The sequence below is a fragment of the Athene noctua genome, chromosome 6 (genome assembly GCF_965140245.1).
Source record: "Athene noctua chromosome 6, bAthNoc1.hap1.1, whole genome shotgun sequence".
In the NCBI taxonomy this organism is placed as follows: Eukaryota; Metazoa; Chordata; class Aves; order Strigiformes; family Strigidae; genus Athene; species Athene noctua.
Window position 1 is genome coordinate 41,898,097 of NC_134042.1, and position 27,034 is coordinate 41,925,130.

The window sequence follows — 27,034 nt, forward strand, 5'->3', positions numbered from 1 at the left end:
TGCCAAATTGGCACCAAAGCTTTAAAGGTTGCTGGTAAGAATAGCCAGCACACACTTTGGGCACCTGTCCTCAGCACAACAGTAGCAACGGGGAAAACAGATGGAAGAAACAGGAGTTTATTCACCAGTTCTGTATCAAAGAAATGTAGGGTAGTACAAAAAGTTCTGTATCATATGAAATGTATGCGGCCTTCTTGTGCTGTCTGAGGACTATGAGAACACAGGACAGAGCATCTCCTGAAGATTACCAATTCTGACTTCCTTACATTTCTGAAACATATTGACCCTATATGTTCCCATATATAAAGGGTGGCAACAAAGAAGATGGAAACTCCTGGTTTACAATGAGTCACGTTGAAAAGACAAGTTACTCCTGGCAAGATTCTGATTGGACACAAGAGAAAAATTTTTTACTATGAGAACAATCAGCCATTGGAATAATCTGCCCCAGGAAGTGGTGAGTTCCCCAACATTGCACACTTTCAAGATTCAGCTGGACAGGGTGCTGGGCCATCATGTCTAGATCATGTGTTTGCCAAGAAAGGCTGGACCAGATGATCCCTGAGGTCTCCTCCAACCTGGTATTCTATGATTCTATGATATATATCACCAAATTTAAGAATTATAATAGAGTTTGACAACATTTTCCATAAAACTTGATCCTAGTACCATAGACAACAAAGACAACTTGAAGATATTGTGTGAAATATAACACTATTAAAAAAAAATAAAAAAACCCAAACCAAAACAGAAGAAAATATCTGGTTTTATTTAAACTAAAATAACATTTTTGCTGACCTCAACATGGATTTCGTTATTTCCAGTTAAATGGCTTTATCCACAGCTCTGCCTTGTGTTTTTTTAATTGGGTCAGAAATATGCCGATAGCAGAAATCCATTTTAAAGCATCCAATGACAATACCACATGCCTTTTTTAGTTTAATGGAAATGAACAAGCTAATTAAACCCAGAAAACGGAACCAGAATATTAGGAATTAAAGGAAAATATACCTAGCATACACTATCTCCTGATAGTCAAATAATCTTGAAATTAACATTACAAACAGAATCTGGTAACTTTACTCAGAAATTTATAATAAAAATGTTATTTGTGCAGAGACATGAACAGTTTCTTAGAATAAACATGCTTCAACCGCATGACAATTTGCTGAAAAATCTCACATTATCTTTCTCTGATAAAATCTCAACATCTCTTATTAACTACACTATACCTTGTTAGCAATTCCTGCAACTTGCTGATACTGTCACTCTATATAATAAACATTTAAAGTCTATTCAGCATAAGCCACAGACTCCAGATTTCCTGTTCTTCCATATTGCTTTCTTAGAAATCTCACAAGTGAGGCTGCTTTCTATTTTGCACAGAACAGCTAAGAAAATGCTGAACTTAACAAAAATCCAAACAATGTTAAAATAGATTTTCAAAATTAGAAATGGATTTAAGCATACATTGAACATCTGCTACATATGAAATAATATGCTTATAAATAACTTCTACAATATAGGAAAGTGGTATCTGGAACTCATTTATTTAAAATACTACTTTCCTCCTTGTTGCAGATTCTTTTAAACAGCCACAGAAATCTCAAGCATGTTTATATTAACTTTAGTATCAGCTAAAATACCCAGTAGATGATTTAAATCAAAATATCAACCTCATACTCCTAACAAAAGTAAATTATCTTCAAAGAAATGACGCATTCTTATGTAAATAACAGATCAGTTGTGCACAAAACTTTGGACCTGTTTACCAATCCTTTTACTCAGAGTAATTTTGAGTAATATACATGTTACAATGTCCAAGTTAAATTAAAAATTCGATGTCCAAGTGCCTTTAAAAACAGCCTTGTAATTCCATTTTTCTGGGCCTTTTAGAAAAGCAACATCTTACTCTGATAGGATAACTGAGTATGGTTAAGATGCACTTATTAGCCCGAATAACATGTTTATCAACAAATGTGCGTTCATTCTTCCTTTAAGTAATTGTTTCAATATGGAGTTTTTGTCTGGTGTTATAATATTGTTTATGTGAGAACACTAAAAGCGTTACAAAACCCGAACTGGTCTGCGTTCCAGTCATGTGACTATGAAACCCACAATCCTTTTAAACCAAAGGACAAAAGCTACACAGTATTTAAGTAACAAGTCCACTAAAGTGTAATGCTAACAAATTTTGAAAAATAATTAATTACTGTTCACTATTTTCCCATCTAATTGTAAGACAGCACATCTTTATTTTGCAGCACTGCCCATCCGCTGTAAACGTTTGCATTGCTTCAACATGCTTCAACTCCATGTTTCTCTTATTTTCTGTCTCCACTAACTGATTAACTGTTTGCTGTGAACAAGCCAAACTAACTGCTGTACACATCTTACAAGTTCCTGCATGACTTTTTTGGTTCAGTGCAATCAGTAGGAAGTAGGATATTTTTTATTTCTGTTCCATATGAAATAAAGGTTTCCCCAAATTCTTCATCAATATGAAAAGCTGTCTCTCTGCATTCATCAACTATCAGCTAACGGAAAAGGCTAGTGGATTTTGCCAGCAGTAAAAGACCTAATCACGGCAAGATCAAGCCAGCTGTCAACTACAATCAGCTTGATTCATTGCACTTTTCATATTCAATGGAAAATGTTGAGCAATACACAGTTCTTTCCCGGTTATCAGGTTAAACTGGAAATATAAGAATACAGACAATTTAGCTTTAAAAACACATGAATTATTTGTTGCATTTTTTGTCGTATTACCAACTCAGTGCAAAAAGTTAATGCCAAGAAGATCAGGAAAATCATTACTTTTTGTATTAATTTTACTGTTTAAAGTGACAGAAAAATGTACCACCTGAAATTTAATGAAATTTCTCTCTTAACAGAGACTGCCTAAGATAAAAGGCAAACAGTAGTCAGAATAGATACCACAATCTGCAAATAACCTTTCCAGTGTTTGCTATATGCTTTTCTCTACATACTTCATTTTTTCTTAAATTAGAAGATGAATACATGAGCCAGCAATATGTGTAATAGTATAAATCAAGAAGCTGCAAGTCAGAGAAGATTGCAGCAAGCCAAAACCTAGACCTAAGAATTTTTAAATGTTAAACCCTGAAGAAAATACTAAACCCCATTAACAATTTCTTATGGATCTAAAAATTATGATACTGTGGAAAACCATAAAAAGCTGTAATTTACCTTGTCAAACTCACAAATGACATGCAAGTTCACCCTCTCTTCATTCTTTCAAGAAAGTAATTCAAGCACTATTTAGTGCACATACACAAGAGATCCAGCCAAATGGCTCTCCATAAGGACACTGAAGAACCATATGTCCAGGCACTATACAGTGAATATTCCAGCTGCATAAAGAACAGGCTTATTTTTAGCAAGCAAGGTAAGGTATGAGCTGTAGAGTAAGATCATCCTGTAGGAATAAGAAGAAAAACAAGTTCAACTCCCTTGCTCCTAAATTAGCCAGAGGGATTTTCATTTTCTCTGCTTTGATCTGAGGAAGACTGCAGGGAAAACAAACCTAACAACAATTGGATCTGGAGACAGCTGTGGAGGCAATAGAGAAATGGAAAGGTTCACTTGCCTGGGAAAAACATGCAAGTGAGAAAGAGGTATGCTAGGTGTCCAAAGGCTAGATGGACAGGAAACTAAATGAACAAGACTGTGAACATGGAAAGGTGTGTCAGAGGAAGGAAGCCACAGCAGCACTGCACAAGAAAAGCCACAGAGACTGTGGAAAAGATGAGAGAAAACACTAATCTGCAGATGACACAGCTACATAAAAGAGAGAATTCTAAAGGTGGCCTGAAAAGGAATAGTTGGCCTTGTAAACACCAGAAGAGTCTCCTGCTCCGAACTCAAAGCTGCTCGAAGAGAGACACAGTCTAAACTCTCAAGCTTTCACAATTAAGCTCTCAGAGCTCTGTGCTGGCACAGTGAATTTCATAATCTGCCTCCTGTAAGGAAGTATGGAAATAATGGAAAGGACAAGTCCCATCTTCCTTACAATAACAGTATTTAATATTCGGCTTAACTAAAACTGATACTAATGCGGCTGCAAAATGATACAACTGTGACAAAAGGCATTGAAGTTTACAGTGCCGGTGTAAAGACTGAAAGCACAGCAATACTTCATGAAAAATAACAAATGAACTCTTTAAGTAACGTTTACTTTATGAGCTAATGTGTATAATGTTATGCATCAGCTGAAGCACTCACTTATTCTAAACTACTCTACCTTTACTTAAGGGCCAAGCAATTCAGGATCCCTATGCGCAGTCACATCTGGAGGCAATTCTCCACGTGCTTCACTTAGTTAGAAATCGAGGGAAAAGAGTAAATTGTATTGCTCCATGTTCACAATACAAATATGTTAAAATAAGTACCACAGTTAGAGGTTAAACAAACAAATGAACAGGACTTCTCATGCCTTCCCTTCCACGGACATCTGCAACTGAGTACTGCCGTAAAACTGCAGAGCCATACTTGAGGAAAAGCAAAGTCAGACCTGCAAAAGTGGGAATAAAGTTGTAGATTGAGTAAATGGTGCAGTTTAGGTCTTTCTTCTTCTGCAAAACGGGAAGCCACCTGTTGGCTGTTATGGACTAGAAAACCACATCTTTGTTCCCTGTAACTTGTTGAAGAGAACTACCTTTGGTGTCCAGAAAAGCAGGAGAACTACAAAGTCTGTATACTGCAAATGAGCGTGTTGAAGTGTCTGTATACTACAAGCCTGTATACTGTGAGTATCTCATATCCATAGCCAGCTAGATAGGTATTTGGTATCCAGAGTGACAGAATTAAAAATTACATAAATTCATGGAGAAGACATGGAGGAAAACAGTCCTCACAATGTTCTAAATGAATTCCAAGAATATTTCCTGTTCCATACTAGTCAAACAATCTTTAGATGCCTCAAAACAAATGAAGTCAGATACTAAGAGCTGATATTAGTCATAAACCAATGTTATCATAATTAAAATTACAACAGGAAAAGATCACAGAATAAGTAATGATGAAACTTATTAGTCTTGTAGAGATTTTACCCTACATAAATATCCTTTACTGAGGTGTGAAGAGACTGGGATTTCTAGTCCAGCAAGAATTCAAAAGCTATTTGTATGTATTAAAATTACCTTTAGACTGTAATTCTTTTTACTTCCTAATTTATTTATTTTTCCCTTAAGTCATTTAGTTGGATTAGTTTTTCTATTTTCTGAAGAGCAAGATACTGTCAGCTGTCTGGAAAATTCTTCAGACAGAAGCATTTAACAAAGAACTATATCAGCCTGATGAAGATCCAAACTCCATTAAGCTGACCCAGGGCTTCAACTAGAAATCTGACTGTGCAGAAGGCTGCTGTAGGTGCAGCAAGGCTCCCCTCTCTGAGAGGTAACAATAATTTTAGAAATGTATGTTTAGACAAGGGAATACACTTGACTGTAAAAGTAGCAGATACAATAATTTTTGTCTCCTTAACAAAAGAGAAAGTCTACAGTTTTCTATAGAGAAAGTCGCAGCAGAAAATAAGGAAAAACTTGGATCTGATTTAATTACCAGACATGGTCAAAATGTTCCAGGAAGCCTACAAGAAAATTTCTTCAGAAAATTTTTTATCTCTGCAGACTGTTAGAATTCCTTGTCCCTAGATTTATTTTTATCATCTTTTAATGGAATTATTTGCTTAGACTTTGCTACACGACCTCTGAGAGAATCTAGATTTCCAAGACTGACATAGTTATTTGTTCATTTTAAACAAATTTGATTAAAACCTGTCTTATGTGAAGGGCAGCCTCTTCCAAGTACACTGTTAAATGTTACAAAGTACTTAATACTTACAATCTTAAATTGAATTTGCAGCTCAGGTTTGAAGAACTATTCCAGACTAAGTTCTTTATCCTTCAACATTCAAGTGAGAAACTTCAAGCAAGTACATATAATGTATTTATCTCCAGCCATCTTTGAAACTTTATCAGACGCTTTTTAGAACACTTTTAAATTTTTTAACTGTCATATCATAACAAATATATGACAAAGTGTATATTAGATGCTTAATGCCTTTTTATCTGGTTGCTCTTGTATGGATCAAATTGCTAAAACTAATGAACAAAATATAATTCTACTCAATAATTTTGGTATCACGTGTAAATCTATCTACACTCTAAGCCTAGAATTTGATGAGCCATACCACAGGAACTCAAAAGCAGTGTAGCTTTACCACTATCATGATGGAATGGGATACAGAAACTGACTGCATTAGGTGACTACTCTCCATCAGAGCACCTATATGCTCTCCTAAGTGAAATCAGTATTAAAAAGGGCTTTGTGTGTACATGTATGTAGAAGTTTCAGCCTACGTGTTAATGGAATTTCCCTGAGCAATTCTTCCAGCATGAAAGTAGAAGATCCTCCTGATGCTAAAAGTTGGACTACCTGCTGTAAAATTTTTGCTAAAAGCCCGATTTGAGCCACTTTAACAGAAACAGTGAAGCTCAGTTCTGTTATCTAATCAGCAAAAAAAAATTATATCTCAACTTTATTTATTGGTCACAGCTTCAAGACTAAGAAAATTTACAGGAGTATGATTCTCCAGTCTGGGATGGTGGTGAAGCTTTCTTCCTCTATTTGAGTTTCTTTTATGCTAAAGCTAACACAAATTTCACAGTGAGAGATAAAAAACAGGTTCCACTTTGTAATTCTTCGCAAAGGCTTCTGTCAGTATCTACCAAGGAAAAAGCTTACTGATACCTGTCTCTAAATCAGGGAAACAATTTTAATATTAGAAACAGCAAAAGTAAATTAAAAAGAAAATGGTACAGGAGACCACAAACTGATATTTTATTCTCCAAGTAAATTACCAAGTATAAAAATATTTGAACCAAGCAACTACAGCAAACGAGTATTGTCTTCACATACAGTTTTCATTACACTAATATACTTCTACTCAGTCCAATACACTTTACCTCCATCATGTTCCTGTACCCCATTCTTTTTTCCTCCTGAGCTGCATCTGCTTTCTTGTTTTCTCATCTCCAAGAAATTTCTTGGTTATCTGATTACCTTTTCTTCTGGACAGCTGTCATCATCCAGTCAGTCCTCTTTCTGGGACTTCCTTTAAGTGACTCTGTGATCCACTTTTCCTACTGATGCCTAGTAGTAGCTGCACCCCGACGGGCGGCTCCCCAGTTCCTCTCCTGTCTACCACTGACCCCCAGTGGTTACAACTCTATTTGCTCTGTCCCACTGTCTCCAGACCACTGCCGCTTCTGTGGAATGAAGCTTGGCTCAACGCTAGGACTTCTGGAAGCAAACGAGACCCAGCATTGTGTGACCACCGTTTCATGGCCACTGATCACAGAATCAAATAATAATTCAGGTAGAAAGGAGCCTCTGGAAGTCACCCGGTTCAATAACCCCTGCTCAGAGCAGTTCAGACTGACTGCTCAGGACTTCATTCAGCTAGACAGAAATTCCACAGACTCCAAGACAGTCTGTTCCAATGTCTGTTACTGTCATTGAGAAAACATTTTTCCTAATGTTTAATTAGAATTTCCCTTGTTATAACTTGTGTTCAAATCCAACTGGCTCAGTTACACATATAAAAAAAAGGAAGAGGAGGAAGAGGCAGCTATTCTCAGAGAAGAGAATCCTTCTTGAGATACTGTCCCATCTCCCTGGCAAAGGGAAATACTTAGTTATACAAGTCTTATCTCCACATATCTATACATTTGTGTAGTATCGGAAAGAGATCAGATCCTGATTACAGTGTAATTCCACTGCCAATAAGTAAGAGTTATAAACAAAAGCAACCCCTCCAAAATGTCACCTCAGGAATAAAAGAACTTGTCAATTCACAAAATCTCATAGTTTTTCCTTTAGACTTTGAAATGTAGAATGCAAAGCTCTCAGATGAGCACTTCCAGATAAGTATTCTTTTTACAACAATGCATGTTTCACTGTTTGAAGACACCCAGTCTATTGTATTTTTAACATTGCATCTTTATTTGGAAGATAATCTAATGAAATTTAAGCATGTATACAATGTGATTTTAAGCTAACCATTATTTAAGTAATTGCTGACCAAGCACATAGTTTCAAAGAACAAAAAATCCTACTGCATATAAAATGCCAGTTAACAGAATTATCCAAATTGAATTCCAAACAGATTGCCTATCATTTTTCCAAGACTATTGATTCAATCATTAAAGCAAACATTAATCTTCTATGCATGTCACACTTGCAGCTCTATCCAGATATTAAGTAAAAATCAATTATTTCATCATTAAAGCAGTACACATAATAAAAATATACCTGAATGCAGAATATTTGGTAAGATTTGAGCTGTCTTCAATGTTCCATTGGTTTGTACTGATTTTAGGGCCAGTCTAACATTCAGCATGCCAGTAACAATGAATAAGCCTAATGCATTACGTAAGTGTAAGCTGATTAAATCCTTGATCCTGAAGCCACCTCTTTATTCCCCCTCCCCCTCTGTTTTAAAACTTAGCAGAATCGAAGAAAAAAAAAAATCTTAGTTTTATACACTTTCAAAACCTAATTTGTGCCATTTTTGGCATAAAACCCACCACAATTTACATTAATATAACACCTTCAGGTTTTAGTCTTTCTTGTGTTTTAAAAACTTCCTGAACCTGGTGAAAGTCCATTTTAAAGTGATCAGTTCCCTCATAAATTTTAATTTTGTGGCCAAACTTTTGGGTTTTTTAAAAAGTATATACTGAACGGCACAAAGGTAGCAGTGTTATTCAAGTTACCAGGTCTGAGCTTTGCCCATCAAAATTAGCAGCAAATTAAACTAAATACAAAGCCATACTATCATAAACTTTAGTGCTGCGAAGAAGTGAGATTGTAAGGCACGTATATTGGACATGCCAGTCCTAATTTCCAAAGATACTATGTCTCAAATGAAGTATATGTGCTGACTTACACAGAGGAATAGATTCCGGGAGGTCACGAAAGAGTTATGTTCCCCTAGCATATTATAGCGCTATGATCTCACTACATTGTCAATATGACAATGGAAGCAGGATAAACAGATCTGTGCATCAGAGGATATCAGCTAGTGTTCTCTACAGAAAAGGAACGCAGAAAGCAATACATGATTAACTGTTTTGAATAGGGAAAAAAATTCCTTCCACTAGGCCCACATGCCATACACAAAACAAGCTGCTAAGAGCTGCAAACTGAACAACTTTGTTGCTGCGTGTGTGTGTGTGTGTGTGAGAGTGAGAATTTTAGGTGCCAATTATCAGGCAATATACAAGCACAGAATTGCTTAATCTGCACAACTATTTTTAACATTTTAGTTCTTGTTTTTCTTTAAGATATCTCATTTTGGAAAAACAGATTAGTTTGCTTTTAAACTTTTTCAACCATAGCTATAGTGCCTTAGTAAAGGTAGCAGAATGGCCCTGAGCAAATGAGCAGAATATGCTCTGTAGTCTTAACGAGTATTAAGGATGAGAAGAAAGAGAAGAAAGGAAAGTGAATTTCAGCTCAGGAATAGGTTTCTAAGCCATTGTAATTTTCAAAGAGATGTACTGTTTTACTTGTAAAAGAGAGAACATTCAGGCCAGGATTCATTGAATGCCACCAAACAGGTTGCCTATGCTATGAAATATGTATTTTAAATTAGAAACCTGGTAATGCTTTAGTAAAAAAATAAGCCATAGAAATGAACCAAGTTCATTACAAACAGTATAAAGAGGTGGCTCTGAGGGGTATACAACCTCAACACATCCCAATCCATAGGTACATTCTCATGCTTTATCAAATGAGGCTATGTTGTGAATCAATACCAGTGAGATATATCAAGCAAGAAAAGATGTCTGGACAGGCAATACTAGTACAAAGGAATAACATAGCTGTTTTCTTCTTCGAACAGGATGAATAAGACAGAGGAAGATAGATTAGAAAATGCAGTAATTAATAAGACTCTCATGTCACGTAAGTGAATTTCTTTCTAGACAGAAAATTTAGACTAGTTCATGAAAAGCCATATTCTGCCATTCACTTTATAACAACACTTTTTTATGTAACACTTTATAACAACAACCAACCAAACCAGAACAAAATCTATACATTTTCCACCAGTTCCCACTATAATACATCTTGAAAAACAAGAAATAAAAACAACAGGTATTTGAGTGGAATTGATCCAAACCCTTTAGGATTTATTACATACCCCATTCTCTGTGCGTTTCTCCACAGGTATATTTATGCCATTTCTTTGATTTTGGGTTTGACGTCCACCTAAAAGTAAAGCATCACTCTTAGTGCAAAGTTCAGTTTTCAACACAAATAGTTTGCACTCTTGAATCTGTTCAAGAATTTTTATATAAAGCTTCTACCTGTGAATTTTTCTTCTGCTACTTCCAACTCTTTCTTACTAGCTTATTATTTGTAAGTAGTGGAGCCAGCGGAAATAAAGCATTTACTTCACAGGCTTCCTCTGTCAGTACAGACATGCAGCTCTGCTTTTCTGACTTGTGTTTAGGCAATGATGTCATGAAAGCGGATGTCCCAGGCGCAAATACTGAAGTTTCATATTTCTGTGTCTACATGAAGCAGTAGCTTCAGTTGAATACATTATAAATTAATATAGTAGAGGAAGAGTTTTTAATGCCTTACAAACAACTTTAATCTACAAATTGATCCATAGGTCAGAATTTAAAAAAAAATCTTGCATGCATGGTTCAGAATCAACATTTTCCTTGTCCTCTGTGGCTTCAGGTGTATCTTAAATTTCTTACCGTACTTAAATTTATATTGCTCAAAGGATGACCGAGTATTTTACAAAGCACTAATTAATACAAAAATCCCTCACACAGTATTGGGTGTGCTACTTCTGGCATTCAAACAAACCAGGAACCACTTAGAAATACAAAAATAAACCCCAGCTCAAAGCAATAAGGACTCAGTCAAGACCTGAAATTCAGTTGTCAGATTAGCTGAATGAGTAAGGATAAACTGAGCATGCAAATACACATCTTACTTCAAGATAACTTTCCTATCCTGCAGACAGTCTGACAGCCATTAAGTATATAACGCACAGCCTCAAAAGTCTTCTCATAAGGTAAGTAGTCTATACCAGTTACATCAGAAAACTGAAATCCTTCTATTTTTTTATTCCAGTCTTTTAGGAAAGCCCCACTTAATACAGCACTGTTTTATATAAAGTTTATATAAATGTTCCTGTAGAACCAAGCAGACAAGTGATTTTTCAAGATGCGAATTATCAGCACTATTTTAAATATATCTACATGAAGTACTGAGAAAGTAAAGCCACTGAGATCTCTGCCATTGATGTTTGTAAAACAGATTTTAGTTTCTAAAGGAGGCAAAGTAGTTTACCGAGTCTTTTTTCTGGGGCAAAGGAAAGAAAACAGGAGGTCAAAAAGTACAATCCCACCCTCTCAAAATGTAGGGACTTTCTCTCCACAAGCAGAAAAATGCATTAAGCTCTAATAGCCACCAGCATTTTTGCATCAGTATTAAGCAGAATAGAAGCTGATCTTACTATAAAAATATTACTCAGCAGATTGGTAGAAATTATTCTAGAAAACGGGAACTTGAGAACAAGAATAAATGTGCCACCAAAGAAGGTTCAAAATGGCTTTGGTGTAAGGAAGTTGTATTGCATATATCTACTGAAGTTCACTGAAAGAACTGATAATCAAACTCGCTTCAGAAATCTTTTAAATACATTTAGGTAACAACCCTACAGGATAACTGTACTTACTCTGTTCATTACTTTCAGCCGGTGACTCCTCATGACGAAGAAAAAACTTCACCTCTTCCCTGCGGGGACCCCATTTTTGTAGGTGGTCATACATCATGTGATCAAAGGGTATTGGACGTTCTAAAAGTATAAGACAAAAAAAACGTATCACAACTATTTTACATTAAGCAAAGTTTCATAGAACTCTCATTAAGAACCAGAACATCCTTTCTGGTAGCTATTCAATCTATTCAACGTATTTTGTGTTATGCAAAGTCAAAGAAACAGGCACCGACAATAGTTGCACTGTATTAAAAGCTAGCCTGTTACTGTAACATAGCTCACTGCTTAGCAGCAGTACATAACCAGTGTGCAAAACCATACAAAAAAATATCAATGTTTAGAAACTCTAATTCAGGAATTCTTTATCACAACCTTTTTTACAATGCTGATCTTTGCACTCTTGCTCCCCATCACCACGGGATGGGTATTTTGTTCTATTATTAAAATGATTCATTCAGTTTGAACCTTTGGGTTTCCAGTCAGACTTATGGTTACACTGACACTTCATTTAAGAACTTGAGCAGGTGCTCCCACTCCAATATGCTATGCCAGACATTAACTTTCAGTATATGTGGAATTACTAGCAAATCTTGGAACAAATAAAGGCTAAGTTCTATGCAGCAGTCTCTTTGTTTTCCACCAAAGAAATGTAAAACATTCTCATAGTATTGCTTTCAAATAGATCAAATATATTATTACTAAGAGACTGCACACTATATATTTAGTATTTCAAAATCAAAATACATTTTAAAAGCAAAGTTTTCACTGTTTCCATAATTATACTCGTATTTATTTTTATATGTTTTCATTAAGGTAAGAAAATCTCCCTTTTAAGATTTTATAAGATCTAATACTAGGCATAGTATTAGAAGATATCTTCTAATCAGAATAAAACAATACTAGAAGAGATTTAATTAGCTTTCCTACATGCATTACCCTGTCAAACCAATATTACTACAAAAAAATCAGGCTTGGATGAAACCCAAAAGGTGGAGCTGTGTTTTTCATTGTTAAAAGCATAATGGTCTCTGCCCTCAAAACCCAAACCACAGTATCTCCTACACCAGGCAGAGCACCACTAACAATTTGTTATCCATTTCATACTTAACCCATTGGACATGGGAAGACAAAATGATTCAAAGATATAACTGGTATCTTGGGGAAAGGTTGGGAAAACCACATCACAAATATACCTTTTTATAATGAAAGTTACATAAATTTATATGTATTGTGAACTGCATAAATGTGGACATGCCTTGATACTCTTGGGATACTTAATTGTAGTATTTAAAGAACAATATGTTTTTATCTCTTGATTTACAATGCATTTAATACAATAAAGTGTCTTGTCAAAATGTGTCACATCAAATAGGTAGAGTGATTAACACAGTTTAGCCACAGTTAGATCGAGCTGCTTTGAACAAAGAAGGGTCATTTAAACCACAAGCTGATTATACTCATCAGCTGACTGTGTAGGTCACCTATCTTCCTCAAAAAAATCCCAACCCAAAATACAACCACCACAAAAAAAAAAAAAAAATAATCACAAGACCTGGATTTAAAAAAAATAGATGCTTTTCTTTTCTTGTTCTTCACTCAAGTGGACTCCAAGAAACATTGTCCATAGTGTTTATGCACACAAGAATAAGGTCAGTGGCTTATTACAACTTCTTGAAAAGGAATTTTAAAACATGATTTTCAGGTTTTTCAACTCCTAAAGAAAGGTAAGATTTCAAGTGCTTTGAAGCATATCCACTAAAATTGCAGCAGGAGTCATCTAAAGATCACAGAGGCTAAAAATATTTAAATGGTTTAGTTCAGAGACTTTAGGACATGTAAGATAAGAATCTTAAGAAATTTCTTGGGAAAAAAAAAAAAAAAAAAGCTAGGTAAACCTAACAAGAACTGAAGCTTGATAACAAAGTACCAAGAAACTGGATGTCTGAACAGGGTTGGGCTAGTTCTGGAATGGTGAGGAGTGGCTGCAGCATTGCTCCTGGTTAGGCTGGTCTCCCATTAAAAGTAAGGCACTAATCCTAGGGTCTGTTCAAAATAAAGGGTTTCATTCATATAATGTACCTTGAACAATCAATGCTAATATTTTCAGACATTACCATGGAGAGATATGGGAAAGACATTTTCTATTACAACTGCAAGTCTTCACAAAAACAATGGGGGATATGTTGCTAGACAGAAAAGAGGTTAAAATAATAGCAGCAACATCATCGTCACTGAAACAGGGAAAAGAAAAATGAAGGAGGACTAACCATTCTGTGCAATTTGGCTACATGAAACAGATTCAGGAAAGAAAAAGGAAGAAGAAATGGACATTAACACTTGACACAAGACAAGAACTGAAGTCCCCATTCCTTCTCTCAGTTTAAAACCTTTAAATACAGAAAGAATGCAGGAAGAAAGCATGATCTTGTATCTGCTGTAAGTTAGGATAGCATAAAGGGGTATTTTCTGGAAACATCTGTTCTTTAAGAATCAAAACCAAAACCAAAAAAAACCCTGCAGTTAAACTTTTTCCAGTTGTTACATCTTCAGACATATTTGTCAATAATTGTTTTCACAATAGTATTTCAAACTTTAATTTTTGACAGTTTAAATAGAAGAGAATGAAAAAAAGGTGAAGTATGAATAATGGGTGTAGAGTAATAACAACCAGGTTGGATCCCTATACTTTAACAACACATTAAAAAAATTATCTAGAGAATGTTTGTTTTCACGAATAATTAAGCAGAAAACCAATATATGCCTATATCCATAATTATTTGCAAAAACTGCCCTAGATTTTAAGTTGGATGAAAATTCTGAAAGACTTTGAGAACCAAGACTTTGAGAACTTTGACTCCTTTCCTTTTAAGAAATGTTTTCAGGATGGGCTCCTTTTAACTATTCTGAAATGACTGAAATGCCCTGGAAGACCAAAACACAGATACTGCTTCAATGTTTTAGAAGAGAATTGTAAAAATCTTTCTGTTGGAACTATGTATCTGCTAGTTAAAACACAATAAATTTCAGACTTCAGAATCTGTTTTTATCTTGATTACTAGTATCCTGCTGTTTGTAATAAACACACTTATGCCTGCTATATAGGATACTAGAATACAAAGTAATGGATTATCTCCATAGTGGGGGAGTTCACTGCAAGATCAGGAAGGAGTCTTTCTCCCCTCAGGTTTGCAGTACACTTGTAATAAGCGATTATTTCTTTCGCAGTCACTTGCCTCTATGTTACAACTAAATTCAGGGAAACCAATTCATATTGAAGGGCATTCCAGATGTAGATGAAGTTAATAATTGAATACTGGGTGTATTTAAAGGTTGAAATCCATTCTCTCTGGAAACATACTACAAGTTTCTGGCATCACACCTGTCTTTTGACCTCCCTGCCAACTGTTATTTCAATAGCTGGGGAATGAGGAAGAATATTCTGTGGTTTTTTTCTCCTCTTATAGCATGAGAAATCCATGCAAAAAGAGGAAGCTTTAAATTGACAAAGCACAACCTGATACAAAATGTACTGATATATCAGGCAAGAATGTTGTTGACTTTTTCAACTATTACTTGTCTCAAGAAACTGGAAAGAAGGAAGAACAGAGAATGAAATACAAAAATCAAATGTGAACAAGCCAAATGCTTATGTTGTGCAGCTCTGAGAAGAATCAGTTTCTTAACTCTAATAGAAACAATACCTAAACTATTTTACAACTCCTGGGAAGCTCCTCACCTATTTCTTTGCCACACAACAGCAAACAGAGAAAAGCTAAAATAATAAATAAACGAATGTTTTCCAACAGCTAAGCTACTGTAACCCTCCTCTGAACTCCAGAAATCTTACATAATTTTTGGAGCCAAACTTGCATGGATTTAAAAAATATTTTTCTGGAAGACAAATGGTGTCTGTCACCCTCTAAAAATAAAATTAAGTATTTCTCATTTATTTGTACATACACATTCAGGAGATAAGATTATTTTGTAAGATTGATACAGTTTATAAAATGGACAAGCTTTTGGACACACAAGCAGTTTTTTGTACCTGATAATAAAACTACAATCTACAAGCCCCATTATTTTGAGTAGACATGTATTACTCATTTGGGCTATCTAAAAGAGGCTGTGGCTACCTGTAGAACAGAGGAGTTAAGCACATTCACAGGTATGACAGCGCTCTCTTAGGGAGAAAGCTGTGATTTGTCATCTGTGCAACATGGAGATTACCATGAAAACAGACCACTTCTGATGTGTGATAAAACCCAATGTGTTTATTCAACCCATGATTTTCTCTATTAACCGTTGTTCGTTTTTACTTTCCCAAATGTCCTCTGAAAGAACATTTGTAGACCTCTATTGAGGGTAAGGCTGAGGGATTGGAGACAGTGTAACAGAAGAGGAAAAAATACTCTTCCACTGGCACAACCTGCTGCAGTTTCATTGCAAATTGCTTCACACTTCCCACTCAGAACCCTAGTTTAAGTTGTTTGTTGTTGCAAGTGTTGCATTTAACTGTTTAGACTCTTGTTTTCTATATCAGATCTCTGCTCCAGGCAAAATTATTCTTAAAAACTTCAGGAGAAAGAGTTCAATTTAGGTCTCAGAAGCAGCTGAAGGAAGAAATATCATATTTATGCCCTGTTAGGGAAAAAAAAAAAAAAAGAAAAAAAAAAAGAGATTGTTTCACTGAGAAATTTATGTACTCCAGACTTTGGTGCAAGGAGTCCAGGCCACCAACACACAGATTTTGTAACAGTATGCTACATTTAAGAACAACAAACAAAATGCTTGTGCTGAAATTCTTGTCTGAGAGATTCAAAACCAGTGTGCAGGACATCTTTTTTGCTCGCAGTACAGGCCTGTTTGAGAGATCCAGAAACATATGTGAATGTTTCATCTTTAATTTCAATCTAACTTATCTATTCCTTGGAATGTTCCACTTTCAATGGAATAGATCTATACAGGTATCACCTTAGATATTTAGCAAGTGAAGCTAGATTTGTGAAAGCACCTTTATGTGAGTTTTTTTAAGAAACTTGGAGTCACAGGCACATTTTGTAAAGTCTGACAGACCCCTTCAACAGGTAGAAGCTTTGGGAGGACCCTGCTTCTAAACTTTGGTGTCTGTATGTAGATGTCTACTTCAGAAAACTGGGTGAGCTATGATGTTCAAAATGAATAGATGACTAGCTGAAATCGGTGATCTCCATTACTCATGGTAGTATCTAGATCTCCACTGACTATAATGGGACCAAAGATGCATAATTCACAGGGTAGATACCCAAAATTTAGTCTTAGTTTCTCCATCACAACCTCTTGGATAAGTTTTATTTCCCACTTTATAGAAACTTTTAGCTTTAGATATCTAACACTTTGAGAAATCATGTATTGCATCCACAGATAAAATATCTTCTCTATCTTAGAATTTATTATAGAAAATGTGTGCTTATACTTGCCAGGGTTGCAAGGTATAAGTGTCCCAGAAAGATGTTATGGATCACTTTTCTGGTTTTCAGTCACCCTTTGAAGCTAATTGACAACATTCTCTGCATTTTTTAAGAAGTACACTCTCCAAGGATTGTGAATGCAGAACAAGTAATACCATATATGTTACATTTTCACAGACAAGTGATTGGAAAATATTAGGGACATTTGAGTGCTGTTAAACACAGTCTGCAGACCCGTTTTAGAAATTTACGTGATGCAGTTAGCACTGTAGACTCTCCATAATCTAGACTTCTAATTTGAAAAGTTTTAACCTTCTTGTATGTTTTATCCTCAAAGACACTTTTCTAACTAAGAATGAACTGAATATGTATTCATAGAATATATTCATAGTCATTTAAATAGCCTCCATCCTATAGATGCTGCATGCCTATTTGAAATAATGGCTTCTAGAAGCGAAGATACCACCCCCCATTTTTTTTTCCCTTTTAAGGTGGTGAATCTGAATACTTCTTTTATGTAATTTGAAAAACTAAAATACATTAACACTAACATATCTTACACATGCATTTTATGAAATACTCTATGCTGAAGAAGAAAACAGAGGGAAAAAAAAGGCAAGAACTGCATTATTCTCTACAGATATGGGATTACTATGCTTTACATCAACATTTGCTAGAAAAAAACAAAGTACAATTTGAAATCATTAATATTGAAAAGTCAGTCTTACCTTTTTTATAATTGGTGCATATATTTAAATCAATTTCCACTGAACATTTTACTTACCATTCCCACGCCATACTTCAGCCAGATGGCAGCTTCCTTCTCCAGGCTCTTTGCAGAACTCTACTACATCACGACAGGTTGTTTCTGGTGTAATTGGGACTTCTGTCAAAATCTGTTCATTGTTGCTCAAAAACACAGTTAATATCATCTGAAAGGAAAAAAAAGAAAGGTAGCAGAATATTAAAAATAAAGATGAGAATAACGTTATGGGTAAGATTTATAATCCCACTGTAAATGGAAATGTACACTCATGGTTGGTTACCATGATCCATCAAAGTAGTTTTTGATTTCTTGTAACTCTGCCAAAGCTTTAGTCCTTTGTGTTGATTTTTTCTGACAGTGCATTGAATTAATTTTTTTTTTTTTAAGAGCTTCAGTTGAAATGGTTTAGTTCTGTCTGAAAAAAAGGCTGGGAGGGAAGGAACAGGTTTTGGCTATGGTAGATGCTTGAAATCATAGCATTTAAATGTTGCAAATAAATACATACTTTGGCAAAGTAACCTGAAGCTTTGCAGGTGGGCAACCCTTTGCATGATGGATGGATGGATGTAATTTTTGCAGTTTGCCTGAAGATACAGTTATATTTTGTTGAAAGCCTTTGGTTAAATGGTAAGTTAAAAAAAAAAAAAAAAGGAAAAAAGTGACACTTTGCAAGGGATTGCATTTTCTTAGTATACTTGCTACAGTATAAAACCTCTGAAAAGTCCATTCTTTCTGCACTATTTTAGCCCCACCCCCAAGCTTGCTGTGTTGATCAGACTGTACATACTGCCTTCCCACAGAATACTAAGCCTGCTCTCTTCACTCTTAAATTACAACATCAAAAGACTAGTTTCCATTTGGTAACTGCTATTCCAGTTGGAAAGTAGCCACAAAACAAAATATCTTTTCTTCCCCTTCCCCCTTAACGACCTTCAAGATGACTTGACATCAGTGAAAACAGAAAGAAGAAAAAGTGGGATGAAATCTATAAAAGGAAAAAGCCTAACACTAAGAGCTACTACTAATCTGGGTCAGTGTAAACTTCTGCTAAAATTCCATCCTCCAGCTTAAATGTGTGCACAAATATATATATATATATATATATATATATATATATATATATATATATATATATATATATCCAGAGATACTTCCATCCCTTTTCATGTTAGCAGGTGTAACTTGCCGCAGACTTAAACACTGGAAAAACTTGAAAAATGTGCACATTAACCTAAGCCACCTCACCTCCTTGGTCAATAAGTTTTATGATATGATTTGCCACATTCCTCCTGTTAAGGGTTTCTGCCTCATGCCGTATTCTCAATGGGTTTGTTCTGTAGGCTCTCATGTAATTTACTGCAAAACCTGGAAGCATATAGTTAACAGCTGAGAGGCTTTTAAGGAAGATAAAAAACATTCCACCAAGAAACAAAGTCCTAAACCAATGATGCTAAAGTGATTAATTTTTTCCTGAGTGAGACTGGTTGAGGACCAATAAAGGTTGTATTCAAAGACAAGTATTCCTATGTTACACTAAATCCTCTGAAAGATACCTGACCCTAAGCTCCCGCTTAAAATGAAACAGATACTTTTAACCATTCTCTCTGCACCTTACTTTCCTATCTGTAGTCACAATACCGTTCTGTAAACTCATGGGGATGGAACACGGATAACGTGATATTTAAAAGACAGATACCATAATAATAGATGTCCCTAAAGAATGCGACAAAATTAGTAGTTTTGTCTGCAAAGAAAGTTCTTTCAGATCTTTTCAGTAACTAAAATGTGTCGTCACGTACTGAACCACAAAGATCAAACCTCATTATTTAAAAGCTCTTTATGAAATGGGCACCGTCCTCTTAAACGGAGTTGTGCTTCAATTTGCATAGGCAATTTTTAAAAACGTTTATAAAACTTTTATCTGTGGATATACATGTACCAAACTGGAGATCTACATTAACAACAGCTAGATACAGAGCCAGAGCAGTCTATCTACTTTAGAAGTAGGCACAGGACAAATTCCAAGAAAGCCCAGGATTCAAGCTCTCAGTCCTTCAGGCTATTTTAGTCCACGTTTCCCTCAGCCTGCCAAGTTTGTACGCTGTATCCTGAAGTTTTCAAGTAACTACACTTCAACACAAGAAGCAGTTATCCGGGGCTGTAAATATACTAGAATACACCCCTGAGTTTCTCCAACAACAGCACTGAAGGAAGCTATTGTAAAAGCTATAGAAGAAGCTAGGAAGAAGCTATAGGATGCAGCCACAGATAATGAAAGTGCATGTATCCACGCACTGTAAATGGCCCACAACATTCTTCTTCCCCTGTAGAAAATTCAGACATAGTCTCAATATTCAGTAACTGCGGAATCTTTTACAGAATAAATATCTGATTTGGAATCATGTAGTGGAATTTGACCTCATATTTAAGAAGAAAGAGTCATATATAAAAATAAACAATAGGCTTAGAAGAAACCTTAAGAGGTCATCTAATGCAGTCTCTTGGCCTCAGGCAGGCTCAAGTATACCTACATTATTCTACAGAGACGCTTGTTTAACCTGTTCTGAAAAGCCTTTCATGATGGAAATTCCAGCACTTCCCTGAACCATCCACCTTAGAATCCAGGATTCCTGTTGCAAGAAGATACTTAAAAGTCTAGTCAAAACCTTCCTTGCCACTATTTAAACCCACTACTTTTTCTCCTAGCCAAAGGGGTGACAGAAAACATTCTTTTTCTCTCTCTCTTTTTTTTTTGGTCACATGCAGTTAAATTTAAGGAATATCTAAATGAAGTAAATTGAATTAAACAACACCAGTTTGATGGAGAATTAATGCCAGTATTCTAAATACAGTTTCCCCACGACACTTGATAGTAATTTTAAAATAAAACCCAAGCTTCCCAAACTTTATGAGAAAGCCAACAAGAGACCCTTTATGATATGATGCATTCTGACTTTACCATTTTTCTGAAAGGCCTGTTACATTGTTATGAAAGGATAAATAGAATGGCTTAACATGATGTGGTATTACATGGTTTCAAAATTTTGATTTTTTAATGGTAAAGATAACACTGGCCCAGAAAACTTGTTTCATTTATTCAAGATTACCTGTCTGCATCTGCAGACAGGCTGAAAAAGAAAGAAAAGCCTTGGAGGTGTGTTTTCCCACACATCTCGGTCAGTTCTCCATAAACTCAGATCTCAACCACTATATAAACTCACAGTCCCCTTTCCAAGACCAGGCCAAAATTTGCTGTACCTCAAGCACACCACCTTCTTCTCTCAGCTCTGACTGCACCAGTACTGTCTCCTCCAAAGCTGGTACTAGACAGCCCAGGGAAAGGTATCTCACTAATGAGGAAGCAAGGTGCTGTAGCCAACTATTGTCATACTACTCCTCAAGCAAACTTGGTTAAGTAAGGATTTATTTTTAAAAGGTTGTCTGCGTAATATCAAAGGAACTGAAACTCTGCTGTGAAGCAAATGTCCTGAAAAACATACAAGAAGGCTCAAAAAATTGAACATTATTAATACACTGCAATATTAATTAGATTTTCAAGTCAGTGTTATAGCTGTCCCTATTTGTGATGGGGATGGAATAAGAATCAGAGGTATTTCATAGTGAAAAAATACAAAGAAACATTGACAGAGCCTGGAAATTTGCTGCTGAAGAATATGAGTGAAGCATACACATGAAATACACAGTACATCCACTGAAGTAAGTTAGCTTTATGAAAAAATATTCTTAGCCAAAGATTAGGACACAAGAGATCTGATAAATCCTTTGATTTTCATTTTAAATGGATTCCTGAATAGGAACAACTGTATAAAACCCATCTTGTAAAATGAGATCATAACCATGGTAGCATTTATTTGATAATCTCTCAATTCAATCATTCAAAACTTTTAATACTTGAACACAATGTCACAGAATAGGATCAACCTAACACTCATGAGCAAGTCACGTTGGAGCTTCTAAAGCATGTATTTATTCCATAATGAATACCAAGCTCCAAATCTTACACTTCCCTCCTCCACACACAGATGTTACCTGTCTGTTACTTTACTGCTCCTGCAATCAAACCAATTACTTCATTCCAGCTTTCATGAAATCTCATCTCTTTTTACTCCTCTTTTTACTCTCCTTGCAAACTCTAGTATATCCCTTCACAGTTCAGGTCTTTTCCATGCCAGATAAGCTACAGCAAACATCACAGCCTGCCTTAAAAACTACTCTGTCATCTCACTCATATCTCAGTTTGTGATGACCTCCTTCTGGGGGAGCCTCAGAATCAGTACTCTACCCAAATCTTCTCTGATCAACAGATGCTTGTCAGCTAGTTGTACATGTTCCTCTTAGTACCTTGTCTCCCCTTTTCTCCACCCCCATCCCAATTCTCCTTTTCCAACCATATGTGTTATTTAAAGGACACACTTCATCATCCCTGCAGTTTCTCAAGGAGGTAGAAAAGAGAGATACAAGACCTTTGTCCTCACTTATAATCTCATCTCTTTCTACAGCTGGATAATATCACCTACAAAAATTTCAATAGGCACCACCTGTAGAGATGACACAGTTTTACCCTTCTAGACCTGATTTCTTGCTAAGAAAGCTAAAATGATGACAATCTTCAATCATCTCTTTGTGAAAGTCTAGCTATCAATTCAAGTTCCATATGGTTTTAACACAGTCCTTAGTCACGTTTCTCCAATGAGGCCCTAGATTTCATAGTCATCGTAACATACCACTGTTATCTGTAATACAGGCATCTTTGACACCAATCATTTTCTCACTCTTGTGTCTCAGATCTACCTCTAGTTTTCCTGTACAATATATAAGGCACAGATAGGTTTTCTCCTAACAACTGGTCCAGCTAATGGTCTCAGAGTTTAGAAATTTGCTTATCAGTTTTCCTAACTTTTCACTGGTTTGTCTTTTTTAGTCATGATGCCTATCACAGGAAAAATAATTCTTCATTCCTATGCCTTTGACCATGTTGCTTTTCTGTATCAGTTGTTAAGCACAGTTCACTGGTCTTCACATCCCCACTGTGGTGTGAAATCTTCTTGTCTATCATTTTTCACTCTGTATCAAGAAATGGATGACGAATTGGTCCTTTACACCAGTTTCTACCCTGCATGTTCTAAAACAGGTGTTTTAATGCTTTTTTCTGTGTTGTTCATCATGCCTTATACGCACCTTATTTTCCTTGAAGACCTCCTTTGCTGTTCTGGCTACAAAACATATTAGACACAAGTAAGCTGTCAATATGCTGAAAATCAGGCTGATATTATTTTGTCTACTTAGACTTCTCTGACTGTCCAGTTCATCTCTTACTTGATCCCAAACCAAGATTCCAAGAGCTGTGTAACAGAGGTGCATTCGTAACTTGTCTACCACAACAGAGATCCCACAAGGCCACAACTAAATGCCTTACATGCACATCCCATACAGAAACAATCTTTCAAATTAGTCTGATGTCCTTTGTCCTACATGAGCTTGTTCAGGCTGTGCTGGAAGCCACCTTGACTTCCCTACTTGAGTTTTGCAACTTCAGCTGCATTCCCCTACTACAATGCAATTACTTATAACTGAAATAAAACTAGACCACTGCCACAAAAACATAAGACGGCAGCCAATGTAGCACGTTCTTTCTTGGTTAAGAAGTAGCCTAGAAAGCTAAAACTCCCAACAGCTGAATGAAGTCTTTTCCTCACCATTCTTCTACAGCCTTACTGAAAAAATAAAACTTTTTTGACCTTCAGCTAATATCCTGAATTAAAAAGAACTGGTATACCTTTAATTAGATACTCTTTAACAGTAATTTTTGTGGACACAAGAAATATATCTTACTTAACTATTATCCTGTGCTACCAAGACCTGAAACACTTGGGCTTGAGAAGAAATAAATTGTGCACCTCCACCTCCACTGCCTTATGACAAAGTTAATTTACTAGCTCGGACAGCTGATACAATAAATATTGTAAATATAGTAACACAGTCCATGTAAGTACATATCTCCTGATACCCTACTTGCAGAGATTTGAATTATTTAAGTTATCAGAAAGGAATTGGACAAGCAGTATTTCAGGACATGCTGAAACATTAGAATTTAAAACAAGTTTGAGATTATTTTCTTATAGTATTATATTCAACTAGAGAAAGAAAAATAGTTGAGTTCTGTGGATGAAGATGGGAAATTACTCAGCTGACTTTTTACTTTACATATAACTATTTTCTAATTAAACATCAAGTTTCTGCTCAAAACCAGGGTTCCTGGCAAAAATTGATTAGAAGATCATTACTTTTCCTGCATATAACCTATTTTATGTCCATAACAACAAAGTAGTTTAGAAAAATCACATCTATGAAAAATTAGAAGCAAGATCATTCAAGCAGTGAACAAAAGGTTAAGAAAAAAACACAAGAAAATGAAAACCATTAATTTTTCCCTTTGTGATATCCATTGCTCCCATTACCCAAATCTAGATATAGGAATACCTAACTGATATTAAAGATACAGTAGATAATAGATCTTTTTGTGTTTATAACTTCTGCCAATTTAAGAATTATCAAGTATATGATTGTGAGTTAAGAATATACTTATTTATGGGTATTTAATATGGCTAAATTCACACACTGATGTTTAGTCTTATTAGATTTTCCCCACTCGTCTTTTTAAACAAACCTAGAAATTTCATTGTGTAAAGGTAAGAAACAACAAAAACCAGAGTCTTCCAGCAGAAGAGTGATCAGACATTTCAAATACACAAAATGTTAATTATTAAAAGGCTGACAATGAACTTAAAAGTACAAAACACATTTCTGATAGAAATACCAACTTCATTCCTCTATTTCACAGGAATTGGAAGGCATTATCTTCTCACCATGTATCTTCTCCTAATAAAGAGTTCCAAAACATCCATTCATGATCTTGTGCTTTGCCATTTCAGAGCACTTAGTGGTGCCCACAACTTCAAGACCAGAACAATCAGCAAAGAAAAGACTTCTTCAGCATAAATCTTTCTTGCACAGTAGAGCTTGACATCTACCAAGAAGTTTTAACAACTTTCATCCTTGATTCTGCTCACCTGGGAGTCCCAGGAGCTTCTTATATTTAAGATGCTACTACAGTAGAGTTTTAATTGAAATGTCCAAAACTGTATCTTATTGAAATGTCAAAGCCCCATCAATCAAATATGAACTTTGACTAAGAATGATCTTTTCAGTTACCGAAGAATTACAGAATGATATGCAAGCAAAATGTGAAAAGATGAAAAATCATCCCTTCGGTGATGACACATACTAATACGCACAATTCTGCATGTAGAATGTTCAGAGAAAAAGTTACAAATTATCAATGATCTCATGTTAAGTTTGCTTGCCTGGATCGTTGCCATGACATATTACATCAGCTACAGCTGTAGAAATTCTAGCTGCATATTTCAAGCACTAAAGCAGAATTTTAACTTTTTTTGCAGTATGAACACTATCCCTTTTAAGATTTTTACACTTAATTGGGTGAAGCTTTAAGCAATTACATTTTAAAAGAAACCAGACTATGAAATTATACCCACAAAACTGTTTAAAGCCATCTAAAGATATATTATTAAGTCATGAGTATTTCTTTATTCTGTTGAGATTTCAGAACATCCCAAATAAATTTGATGTTGATTACTATGTGTAAACCCCAGAAAAACAGTAATAAGATTAAACCATTTCACTTCTCTCTATTAGAAAAACATTTAAAATCCAGCTAGTAAACAAGTTATTCACCAGCATGCCTTGTTCCAATAAGTATTTACCTTCACAATGAAGCTGTTAATTTTTAAAATAGATCCGTTGAAGAATTTCTTGCAGTATGTTTACAAGTCTTAAAGAGCATCACGACATACAGCAAATTTATTATTGATTACTGTGTTTTTCATCAGGAGATTTCTTTCCTTTACTGTCTTTTCCCCTTCCCCATATACAGGGTGAGAAAGAAGTGCGTTCAATTTCTGTATGTCTGAACACATTTCCTTACATCCTTCCCACATCCAAGCTGTACAAATTTTGAGTTCAAGCCAAAATTTAAAGCCCAATGATGCATTTTGACTGTATTAGTACAATTCACAAATACAGTGCAATCAACAGACTTCAGTTTGCAAAGAATACAAAAACGAGTAAAGTTTTCTGCTAAAATGCAGACTTGTGAAACCAATAGCATGTTTCCTACTACACTTTCAAATTTGAAGCCAACTGCCTCCATATGGTCTGCAAAAGAATTCACAAAATTGCGAGCAAGTCTCAGACACTAAAAATATATAGCATTCAGCTATGGGCTACAAACAAACATCAAAACCATAAATTTTACTAGTGATAAGCATTTATAAGGTTACTCAAAAATACAAACAGGCTATTATTCTTGGACAACATTTGCGATTTTGATCAAATCTGCAAATTTAATATTGCTTAAATGTACTTTATACTTATCTAACAAAAGCATTTTTTTTGCATAAACTTGTACGCTAGTCACATTAATTTGCCATTCTGCAATCACTGAAAGAAAAATTGATCCATCTTGAGATCCACCTTCATCAGGCTCTGCACAAGACAACTTGGCTACAGAAAACATAACCAGGAGCAAAAAAACCAAAACAGTCTTGTCAGACAGTAGTTGTACCAACAGACTTAGTGACAGGGTATAAAATGACTTCTCTTGCTAAAGCAGAGGAATCACTTTAATAAAAAAACCCTTTCCTCTTAAAGAAATGTGGAAGCACAGCACTAAGAGAAATTCTTAAACAAGTTTTCCCTACATTTTTATTAGGCTTACATGTATGCAGTGGCTCAAAGAAAAGACAAAAACCACAGACATTTCCTCTCAGGACTTTTGCCTTTGCCTTCTTCAGTAAATGAGCTTTCATTTACAGCAGGTGTTCAATAGGATTCAAACTATTTCAAAAACCTACACTTACTCAATATTTATTTACTGAAGGGATACATATG

The 27,034-nt window shown here is 35.4% G+C and overlaps 1 protein-coding gene across 7 annotated transcripts in view; it reads right to left on the reverse strand.

The window, feature by feature from the left end:
* PPP1R13B (protein phosphatase 1 regulatory subunit 13B) overlaps window positions 1–27,034 on the reverse strand; it is a 71,212-nt gene that overhangs the window by 26,183 nt on the left and 17,995 nt on the right. For 5 of the 7 annotated variants that reach the window (XM_074908755.1, XM_074908757.1, XM_074908754.1 and 2 more), the window contains exons 2-4: window positions 18,062–18,209; window positions 11,789–11,908; window positions 10,232–10,299 (exon numbers count right to left, since the gene is read on the reverse strand). In XM_074908755.1, coding sequence (XP_074764856.1) covers window positions 10,232–10,299; window positions 11,789–11,908; window positions 18,062–18,209 — 336 coding nt within the window. Of the gene's footprint in view, window positions 1–6,989; window positions 7,140–8,337; window positions 8,468–10,231; window positions 10,300–11,788; window positions 11,909–18,061; window positions 18,210–27,034 lie in introns of those variants that run through there. The other 2 variants (XM_074908760.1, XM_074908759.1) reach the window with 2 other exon arrangements.